Source organism: Bactrocera tryoni, unplaced genomic scaffold, assembly GCF_016617805.1.
Source record: "Bactrocera tryoni isolate S06 unplaced genomic scaffold, CSIRO_BtryS06_freeze2 scaffold_11, whole genome shotgun sequence".
Taxonomy (NCBI): domain Eukaryota; kingdom Metazoa; phylum Arthropoda; class Insecta; order Diptera; family Tephritidae; genus Bactrocera; species Bactrocera tryoni.
In genome coordinates this window covers 8,881,285-8,892,221 of record NW_024395824.1, presented here as the reverse complement: position 1 = coordinate 8,892,221, position 10,937 = coordinate 8,881,285, and the positions used below count along the sequence as shown (strand labels likewise).

Sequence of the window (10,937 nt, the reverse complement as noted above, 5' to 3'; positions counted from 1 at the left end):
GTGTGTGCTGTCATACAAGATCTTGAGATTTTTGATGAAGAATACGGATGCAATAACCACCATAAGGGTTGTGTTTCTGTATTGTATTTTTATTACATATTTTTTTTTTTTTATTTTGCTGCATTGCATGTAAATGCATTATGTATGGATGTACATATGTATTAATATATAAATAGATATTTATATTTACACCCCTATTCTGCGCACTTGACAAATTCAACATATTTCTAATTTGTCAAAGTTTTACATTTATCAAGCATTTGGTATTCTGTGTCTGAAATAAAAAGCTCTTTTCTTTATAAGTTGTTAAGATGTCAAATGCTCTTGACAGCAGTGCTCGTTATGAATTAAATATCTGATTGTGCATCTTGTTGTGAAAATGGAAGATATTTTACTTTTGTTATTATTGTTAAACGAAGATGAAAATTGTGAGAATAGGAATCGCGCGCGGCATTTAAAAAGTTTACGCGACGATAGCAATCCATTTTCTTTGAGCGAGAATATCTTTGTGCAAAATTTTAGATTAACTCGTGAAATTTGCCGCCGCCTAATTGATGAACTGGCCCCACATGATAATCAGAAAACGTCACTACCTTTAACTGTAAGGGTTCTAGCAGCTTTGAACTTCTTTGGACACGGCTCATATCAGAAATGTGTAGGTAACAACGTCAACTTGCCCATGAGTCAGTCATCCCTTTCGAGAAGTGTGCGAGCTGTAGCAAAACTTATTGTGAAGGTGAAGGGAGGAGAAATAAAGTTTCCCATTTCAATAGAGGAAGAAACTTTTATAAAAACGGGGCAAGTATTATTGTAATACAAATAATAATATGCTAATTTATTTGAAATACATATATTCCAGATTTTTTAGAAAATTTGGAATAAAAAGCACCATAGGAGCAATTGACTGCACGCATATTGCTATCATTGCCCCACCATCAAATAATGTCGAACGTCCTCTTAATTTATATTTAAATAGAAAAGGATTCTACAGTATCAATTTTGAAGCAGTAAGTTTTGTTTTTGCATGCACATACATACATACATATATGCCAATGCAATTTTTGAATGTATCGTTTCTTAGGTTTGCGATCACCGATTATGTTTTACATTTGTAAATGCTAAATTTCCGGGTGCAACACATGACTCTGGAATTTGGGCAACTTCTGACCTACGAGAACATCTCATTTGTCAGCATACTAATACGTCTGAGCAACAACGGTGGGAATCTTGGCTTCTTGGCCATCAAGGTTATCCTCTAGAACCGTGGCTTTTAACACCAGTGGGAACACCTAATACCCATAAAGAGCAAAAATACAACAAATTACATGGTTCTGCAAGAAACTGCATAGAGAGAGCATTTGGTGTTTTAAAATCTCGCTTCAGATGTTTGTTGAAGCACCAAGTTCTACATTATTCACACGAAACTTCCGCTTTGTTTGTTAGTACTTGCGTTATATTGCATAATATAATGACGAAAGCAGGCATTACGTTCAACGAAATAGATGACGGGGTTGCAGAAGACTTTGATTCTCCAATTAATGATTATAACTCTTCACAGTACATGCGCGAAGGTGAAAGAACAAGATCAAGATATATATCAACTCTTTAGTTATATATATATACAGAAGCCAATCCATATTCTTATGTACATATATAAATGTTCTCACAATTCGACTTTCGAAATACACTACTTACTTCCATTGGTTGTTTATTTATTTATCCTTTTTATTAAAAGAAAACAAATTGAAATTTCCATTCCATTTTTTTTATTCTATTGTAAAACAAAAAACCAAACTTAATTCAATAAAAATGTTACACATACGTTATTTCAATTTTAATTAAACTTTAGATATTATTTTTCATTACTATTAAACGATTTTATAAGTTCTGTTATAGAACTAGTTAGGCCTTGAATGGCCTGCATCATTTCACGATGCTCCCGTCGCCTCTCTTCCTCAGCAGCATTCCTTTTTGGTATATCAGCTATCAAAGTGCTGATAAGCTTATTTCGTGCACTTCGTGATAGTACCAAAGTTGAAGCATCCTAAAACGAAAAATAAGAAAATAATAAGAAATTGCAAAAAAAAATTATGTATGTATTTTGTAATTATATCATAATGAAAACTTACCTGGTTTTCCAAGCTAAGATACGTAGATGGTGTCAATGGACTTGCTGTTAGGTGTTCGGGATTTGGGCTTGCATCTACCTGACTGCATAATTGTTGAGGACTACCCGTGGGTGATGAAATTGCGCATTCAACTGTTTGCTCAATCGGCGTTAAACCTAGGCTTTGTACATTTTGCATCCCATCTACAGCGGCCGAGCCAAATGTAGACAAAGCCATTTCTTCGAAGTCCGTCATCGGCTTGGAACTTGGACCTCCACTGTGAGCCTTTGAGTCATTTTCAACCGCTTTGCTCGAGTGCGCAGTTGGCTTTTCCAAACGCCTAACGTCTATAAATTGACACAATAAAATAAATAAACGAAAAATAAACTAAAATGTTACCTCTTTCCATTTTGTAGCACTTCGTATTGGTCCTCTGCACGAATTAAGTTGTTCTGCCAGCTGTTGCCAACACTCCTTCATCCGTTGAAGCGTTTTTGGGCAATTTTTCCCCGTACTAATTTCTGGGTGTGCTTGGCAAAACAACACATATGCCTCTAACTGCTCGTGCGTAGCTCTTTCGTGCTTGGGTTTACTATAAAATAAAAGTTAAATTATAAATTTTGTTAATAATTAAAATTTGGAAACTTACCTTGCAGAATTGTCCATTTTAACGAATAATTTGAATAGAAATCAGCTGTTTTCTATTTACATTATTTTTTCACCATACGTGTGGGGAAAGCTTTACGAATTGAAGCTTTTAGTTTTATCAAGATTGCCAGAGAATTCCAAAATATTTCTCGCTTGTTAAATATTTGAGTTAATTGTCAATATTTTATTAATTTGTCAAAAGCACAGAATAGGGGTATTAGTATAATTTCGGCTTTGCATATAAATAAGCATGTTCAATGATATTTGAACATATTGCCGAGGGAAAGAAATGATTATTAGTGGACTGTATATGTTTTTATGACCTTAAATATTACAAATTTCTTAACTTATCTTATTTAAGAAAATAAGCATGTTTAAGTTTGAACATTCTGCCAGACAACAAAAGTGACTTCCAGCCGCAGATTGTAATCGACGTTTGGTTTTTAGTTAGTCCGTTTGCTTTAACGCTGCCATGGTATTAGTAACTCCCAAATGGTTGTTACTACATCTGCTTTTCCAACTGGATCTATTTTGGCTATTTTAATAGTTTTATTTGCGTTGCTTATCCTTCTCCACTTCAGGTTTCTTTGATACATCGTCCTTTTTTGTATCAATAGTTTGTTTGTCGTCTCTCGTCTTAGAAGTTGTGTCTCGTATCTTCTTGTCTTCATCTTTTTTTGTTGTATCCACATCGTCTTTTGGCGACACTTCGACTGGCATCCGACGATGATGACATTGTTGCGTAGCCATAACAACTTGTACCCGGAGTTCGGGAGTTGGTGACCACCTTGGCTCTGATAACTTTGCCATATTTAGAAAATATAGTTTTCAGATCACTGGCTCGATAATGAAGATAACCCCTGATACAAAAGATTACGTGAAGGTTTTGTCTGCTTTCCTGTGGACGACAATTTTGTAGATGTATTCACTTTGTCATCCTTCAGCGAAGTCTTGTTTGAAGACGATTTTTGTTCACTAATGTCTTTATCCTTTTTTGTCGCCGGACTTCTCATCTTTCTCTTTGATTTATCGTCATCACGCTTGCTGCATTGGCGTTCGTCCTTACTGCTGCTGGATCCACCCTTGGATGTTCTTGTGTCCTTCAAAGCTGCAACCGTTTTTGTACTCTTTTGCGCTGAATTTCTGCCGGTATTATCACCTTCTGCATCGGTGCATTTTTCCTTTATGTATTTTAGTGAAGTACTAAAATCTTCCTTCTGTGTTTTAGCATCATCTTCCAAAATATGATCAGCTACTTCAGTTTCGTCTTCAAACGATTTAACCTGGACTTCACTTTCCCACATTTTTCCAAAATGTGAGCCTGCCGGAAGAGGTAGATGACAAGTTACCAATTTAGTTGGTTTTTCCTCAGTTTTTGAAGCTTTATGAAGTTCTTCAAGTGATTCTTCTTCAACTTCAACTTCATATACATATGTTTTTGTCTTCCTCTTTTACTTTTGCTGTTTCTTCCTCAGCAGAAGACAGATATATACAAGATAGATGAAAGATTGGAACTTTTGTACATTTTAAATCCGAGTCAAAACAAAATTTCAGGTTCTTCTTCTATTGCAAAATCTTCAAACAGGACATCACGCTGAAGAGAAATATAACTAATTTCGGGCTCTCCTTTTTGTAATCTCGCTACACAAAGCTTGAGATTTTGGAAATACTCTGCCGTTATTTCAAAATATAAATTTTCAACTTCAGAAAAAATGTTTGAAAAATAATTTGTGTGAAAATTGTGCATTTGAAGAAACACAATTTTCAAATTTTTAATATGATCACTTTTTATTGTAGTGATTTGGTGAAGATCTTCCATTACTTCTCTGAGGAGTTGAATTTTCCTCTTGAATATGAAGATTCCAAGATCCAAACCAAATGTATGTGACTTGTATTTATTTGTCATGTTGCTGCTTTTTTTTCTCCAAAGAAATCGTTGGAGGTATTTGATTTGGTCGCCTAGTTGACCTTGCTGTGCCTCGACTCACAGCCGCTGAATATTTCTTGGATAGCAGTTAGATCACTGCGTTTAGTCTCTGCTAAAACGGCTTATGCGATCTGTTTTAATGCGGGAATATACACCCGTCTTACAATTATTATTTTTATTTTGTCAATACAGTAGAGGCCCGCTAATCCGGATCAATAAAAACCGGCCCCTATCCGGAATATAAGGAAATTCGGATTACCAAAGACATATCAGAACTATGTATTATGAAAAAATATTTATAAATTTCTGTTTGTTTATTATAAAAAATAATACACATGTTCCAAAAAAACAAAAAAAAATTAAACCAATAAAGCATAAAAGCGAATATAGTGAATAATAAATATGTGATCCGGATTAGAGAATACGGATAGAGAATGTCGGTCCGGATTACAAGGGACATAATAGAAATTTTGAGTTTTTTAACCCTGTGGATTACAGTGGAATCCGGATTAGGCCATGTCCGGATTAGCGGGCCTCTACTGTATGCGGGAATATACACCCGTCTTACAATTTAATTTTGCCTGTATTTGTATTAATAACAGGGCTTTTTTAAATTTGGCTGAGCTCTTTTTTTTTTCTTTGTTTTGGGCTCGATAGGACCAAAAATGTTTAAAACTCAATGAAGATTTTATCAAACTTACCACTGGTGGGGGGAAATGAAAAGACCTTCACTGAGCTGAGAATTATTTCATTCTCCTTATTTTATGTTGCTAATATGCGGAAATATACACCCGTCTTACAATTATTATTTTTATTTTGTCAAAATACGGGAGTATACACCCGTCTTACAATTTAATTTTGCCTGTATTTGTATTAATAACAGGGCTTTTTTAAATTTGGCTGAGCTCTTTTTTTTTTTGTTTAAGGCTCGATAGGACCAAAAATGTTAATAAAGGTTCTAATATGCGGGAATATACACCCGTCTTACAATTATTTTTTTATGTTGCCTGTTTTTTAAATACAGACTTTTTGATTTTGGCCGAGCTCTTCATCCGGCTCGAAGGACCAAAAATGTAAAAAACTCAAAAAAGATTATTATTTTTTCCTTACCTCTGGTGGGGGGAAATAAAATGACCTTCATTGAGTGAGAAATATTTCATTCTGATTTTATTGTAAATATTGTACACCTTATATACTATTTTAACACCCCTATTCTGTGCACTTGACAAATTCAACATATTTCTAATTTGTCAAAGTTTTACATTATCAAGCATTTGGTATTCTGTGTCTGAAATAAAAGCTCTTTTCTTTATAAGTTGTTAAGATGTCAAATGCTCTTGACAACTGATGCTCGTTATGAATTAAATATCTGATTGTGCATCTTGTTGTGAAAATGGGAAGATATTTTACTTTTGTTATTATTGTTAAACGAAGATGAAAATTGTGAGAATAAAGGAATCATTTACCCCGAGGAAGCATTTAAAAAGTTTACGCGACGATAGCAATCCATTTTCTTTTGAGCGAGAATATCTTTGTTGCAAAATTTTTTTAGATTAACTCGTTGAAATTTGCCGCCGCCCTAATTGATGAACTGGCCCCACATGATAATCAGAAAACATCGCACTACCTTTAACTGTAAGGGTTCTAGCAGCTTTGAACTTCTTTGGACACGGCTCATATCAGAAATGTGTAGGTAACAACGTCAACTTGCCCATGAGTCAGTCATCCCTTTCGAGAAGTCTGCGAGCTGTAGCAAAACTTATTGTGAAGGTGAAGGGAGGAGAAATAAAGTTTCCCATTTCAATAGAGGAAGAAACTTTTATAAAAACGGAGCATGTATTATTGTAATACAAATAATAATATGCTAATTTATTTGAAATACATATATTCCAGATTTTTTAGAAAATTTGGAATAAAAAGCACCATAGGAGCAATTGACTGCACGCATATTGCTATCATTGCTCCACCATCAAATAATGTCGAACGTCCTCTTAATTTATATTTAAATAGAAAAGGATTCTACAGTATCAATGTTGAAGCAGTAAGTTTTGTTTTTGCATGCACATACATACATACATATATGCCAATGCAATTTTTGAATGTATCGTTTTAAACTTCCGCTTTGTTTGTTAGTACTTGCGTTATATTGCATAATATAATGACGAAAGCAGGCATTACGTTCAACGAAATAGATGACGGGGTTGCAGAAGACTTTGATTCTCCAATTAATGATTATAACTCTTCACAGTACATGCGCAAAGGTGAAAGAACAAGATCAAGATATATATCAACTCTTTAGTTATATATATATACAGAAGCCAATCCATATTCTTATGTACATATATAAATGTTCTCACAATTCGACTTTCGAAATACACTACTTACTTCCATTGGTTGTTTATTTATTATCCTTTTTATTAAAAGAAAAACAAATTGAGAATTTCCATTCCATTTTTTTTATTCTATTGTTTAATTCAATAAAAATGTTACACATACGTTATTTCAATTTTAATTAAACTTTAGATATTATTTTCATTACTATTAAACGATTTTATATAAGTTCTGTTATAGAACTAGTTAGGCCTTGAATGGCATGCATCATTTCACGATGCTCCCGTCGCCTCTCTTCCTCAGCAGCATTCCGTTTTGGTATATCAGCTTCAAAGCGCTGATAAGCTTATTTCGTGCACTTCGTGATAGCACCACAGTTGAAGCATCCTAAAAAGAAAAATAAGAAAATAATAAGAAATTGCAAAAAAAATTATATATGTATTTTGTAATTGTATCATAATGAAAACTTACCTGGTTTTCCAAGCTAAGATACGTAGATGGTGTCAATGGACTTGCTGTTAGGTGTTCGGGATTTGGGCTTGCATCTACCTGACTGCATAATTGTTGAGGACTACCCGTGGGTGATGAAATTGCGCATTCATCTGTTTGCTCAATTGGCGTTAAACCTAGGCTTTGTACATTTTGCATCCCATCTACAGCGACCGAGCCAAATGTAGACAAAGCCATTTCTTCGAAGTCCGTCATCGGCTTGGAACTTGGACCTCCACTGTGAGCCTTTGAGTCATTTTCAACCGCCTTGCTCGAGTGCGCAGTTGGCTTTTCCAAACGCCTAACGTCTATAAATTGACACAATAAAATAAATAAACGAAAAATGAACTAAAATGTTACCTCTTTCCATTTTGTAGCACTTCGTATTGGTCCTCTGCAGGAATTAAGTTGTTCTGCCAGCTGTTGCCAACACTCCTTCATCCGTTGAAGCGTTTTTGGGCAATTTTTCCCCGTACTAATTTCTGGGTGTGCTTGGCAAAACAACACATATGCCTCTAACTGCTCGTGCGTAACTCTTTCGTGCTTGGGTTTTGCTATAAAAAAAAAGTTAAATTATAAATTTTGTTAATAATTAAAATTTGGAAACTTACCTTGCAGAATTGTCCATTTTAACGAATAATTTGAATAGAAATCAGCTGTTTTCTATTTACATTATTTTTTCACCATACGTGTGGGGAAAGCTTTACGAATTGAAGCTTTTAGTTTTATCAAGATTGCCAGAGAATTCCAAATATTTCTCGCTTGTTAAATATTTGAGTTAATTGTCAATATTTTATTAATTTGTCAAAAGCACAGAATAGGGGTATTAGTATAATTTCGGCTTTGCATATAAATAAGCATGTTCAATGATATTTGAACATATTGCCGAGGGAAAAAGAAATGGGATTATTAGTGGACTGTATATGTTTTTATGACCTTAAATATTACAAATTTCTTAACTTATCTTATTTAAGAAAATAAGCATGTTTAAGTTTGAACATTCTGCCAGACAACAAAAGTGACTTCCAGCCGCAGATTGTAATCGACGTTTGGTTTTTAGTTAGTCCGTTTGCTTTAACGCTGCCATGGTATTAGTAACTCCCAAATGGTTGTTACTACATCTGCTTTTCCAACTGGATCTATTTTGGCTATTTTAATAGTTTTATTTGCGTTGCTTATCCTTCTCCACTTCAGGTTTCTTTGATACATCGTCCTTTTTTGTATCAATAGTTTGTTTGTCGTCTCTCGTCTTAGAAGTTGTGTCTCGTATCTTCTTGTCTTCATCTTTTTTTGTTGTATCCACACGTCTTTTGGCGACACTTCGACTGGCATCCGACGATGATGACATTGTTGCGTAGCCATAACAACTTGTACCCGGAGTTCGGGAGTTGGTGACCACCTTGGCTCTGATAACTTTGCCATATTTAGAAAATATAGTTTTCAGATCACTGGCTCTCGATAATGAAGATAACCCCGATACAAAAAGATTACGTGAAGGTTTTGTCTGCTTTCCTGTGGACGACAATTTTGTAGATGTATTCACTTTGTCATCCTTCAGCGAAGTCTTGTTTGAAGACGATTTTTGTTCACTAATGTCTTTATCCTTTTTGTCGCCGGACTTCTCATCTTTTCTCTTTGATTTATCGTCATCACGCTTGCTGCATTGGCGTTCGTCCTTACTGCTGCTGGATCCACCCTTGGATGTTCTTGTGTCCTTCAAAGCTGCAACCGTTTTTGTACTCTTTTGCGCTGAATTTCTGCCGGTATTATCACCTTCTGCATCGGTGCATTTTTCCTTTATGTATTTTAGTGAAGTAGTAAAATCTTCCTTCTGTGTTTTAGCATCATCTTCCAAAATATGATCAGCTACTTCAGTTTCGTCTTCAAACGATTTAACCTGGACTTCACTTTCCCACATTATTCCAAAATGTGAGCCTGCCGGAAGAGGTAGATGACAAGTTACCAATTTAGTTGGTTTTTCCTCAGTTTTTGAAGCTTTATGAAGTTCTTCAAGTGATTCTTCTTCAACTTCAACTTCATATACATATGTTTTTGTCTTCCTCTTTTACTTTTGCTGTTTCTTCCTCAGCAGAAGACAGATATATACAAGATAGATAAAAGATTGGAACTTTTGTACATTTTAAATCCGAGTCAAAACGGTACAAAATTTCAGGTTCTTCTTCTATTGCAAAATCTTCAAACAGGACATCACGCTGAAGAGAAATATAACTAATTTCGGGCTCTCCTTTTTGTAATCTCGCTACACAAAGCTTGAGATTTTAGAAATACTCTGCCGTTATTTCAAAATATAAATTTTCAACTTCAGAAAAAATGTTTGAAAAATAATTTGTGTGAAAATTGTGCATTTGAAGAAACACAATTTTCAAATGTTTAATATGATCACTTTTTATTGTAGTGATTTGGTGAAGATCTTCCATTACTTCTCTGAGGAGTTGAATTTTCCTCTTGAATATGAAGATTCCAAGATCCAAACCAAATGTATGTGACTTGTATTTATTTGTCATGTTGCTGCTTTTTTTTCTCCAAAGAAATCGTTGGAGGTATTTGATTTGGTCGCCTAGTTTTGACCTTACTATTGTGCCTCGACTCACAGCCGCTGAATATTTCTTGGATAGCAGTTAGATCACTGCGTTTAGTCTCTGCTAAAACGGCTTATGCGATCGGTTTTAATGCGGGAATATACACCCGTCTTACAATTATTATTTTTATTTTGTCAATACAGTAGAGGCCCGCTAATCCGGATCAATAAAAACCGGCCCCTATCCGGAATATAAGGAAATCCGGATTACCAAAGACATATCAGAACTATGTATTATGAAAAAATATTTATAAATTTCTGTTTGTTTATTATAAAAAATAATACACATGTTCCAAAAAAACATTAAACCAATAAAGCATAAAAGCGAATATAGTGAATAATAATTATGTGATCCGGATTAGAGAATACGGATAGAGAATGTCGGTCCGGATTACAAGGGACATAATAGAAATTTTGAGTTTTTTAACCCTGTCCGGATTACAGTGGAATCCGGATTAGGCCATGTCCGGATTAGCGGGCCTCTACTGTATGCGGGAATATACACCCGTCTTACAATTTAATTTTGCCTGTATTTGTATTAATAACAGGGCTTTTTTAAATTTGGCTGAGCTCTTTTTTTTTTGTTTAAGGCTCGATAGGACCAAAAATGTTAATAAAGGTTCTAATATGCGGGAATATACACCCGTCTTACAATTATTTTTTTTTATGTTGCTTGTATTTAAACAGGGCTTTTTTATGTTGCCTGTTTTTTAATACAGACTTTTGATTTTGATTTTGCCGAGCTCTTCATCCGGCTCGAAGGACCAAAAATGTAAAAAACTCAAAAAAGATTATTATTTTTTTCCTTACCTCTGGTGGGGGGAAATAAAATGAC

At 34.6% G+C, this 10,937-nt stretch overlaps 1 protein-coding gene and 1 pseudogene across 1 annotated transcript; both read right to left on the bottom strand.

Annotated features, from left to right (window-relative positions):
- Positions 1–1,852: 1,852 nt before the first annotated feature.
- LOC120779579 lies at positions 1,853–2,964 on the bottom strand (annotated as a pseudogene).
- A 4,317-nt stretch (positions 2,965–7,281) lies between these two features.
- Positions 7,282–8,017, bottom strand: LOC120779577. The gene is made up of 3 exons (XM_040111920.1): positions 7,864–8,017; positions 7,486–7,811; positions 7,282–7,401 (listed from the first exon to the last, which is right to left on the bottom strand). The coding sequence occupies exons 1-3, from the start codon at positions 7,871–7,873 to the stop codon at positions 7,282–7,284; spliced, it is 456 nt and encodes a 151-aa protein (XP_039967854.1). The 5' UTR covers positions 7,874–8,017.
- Between the last annotated feature and the right edge of the window lie 2,920 nt (positions 8,018–10,937).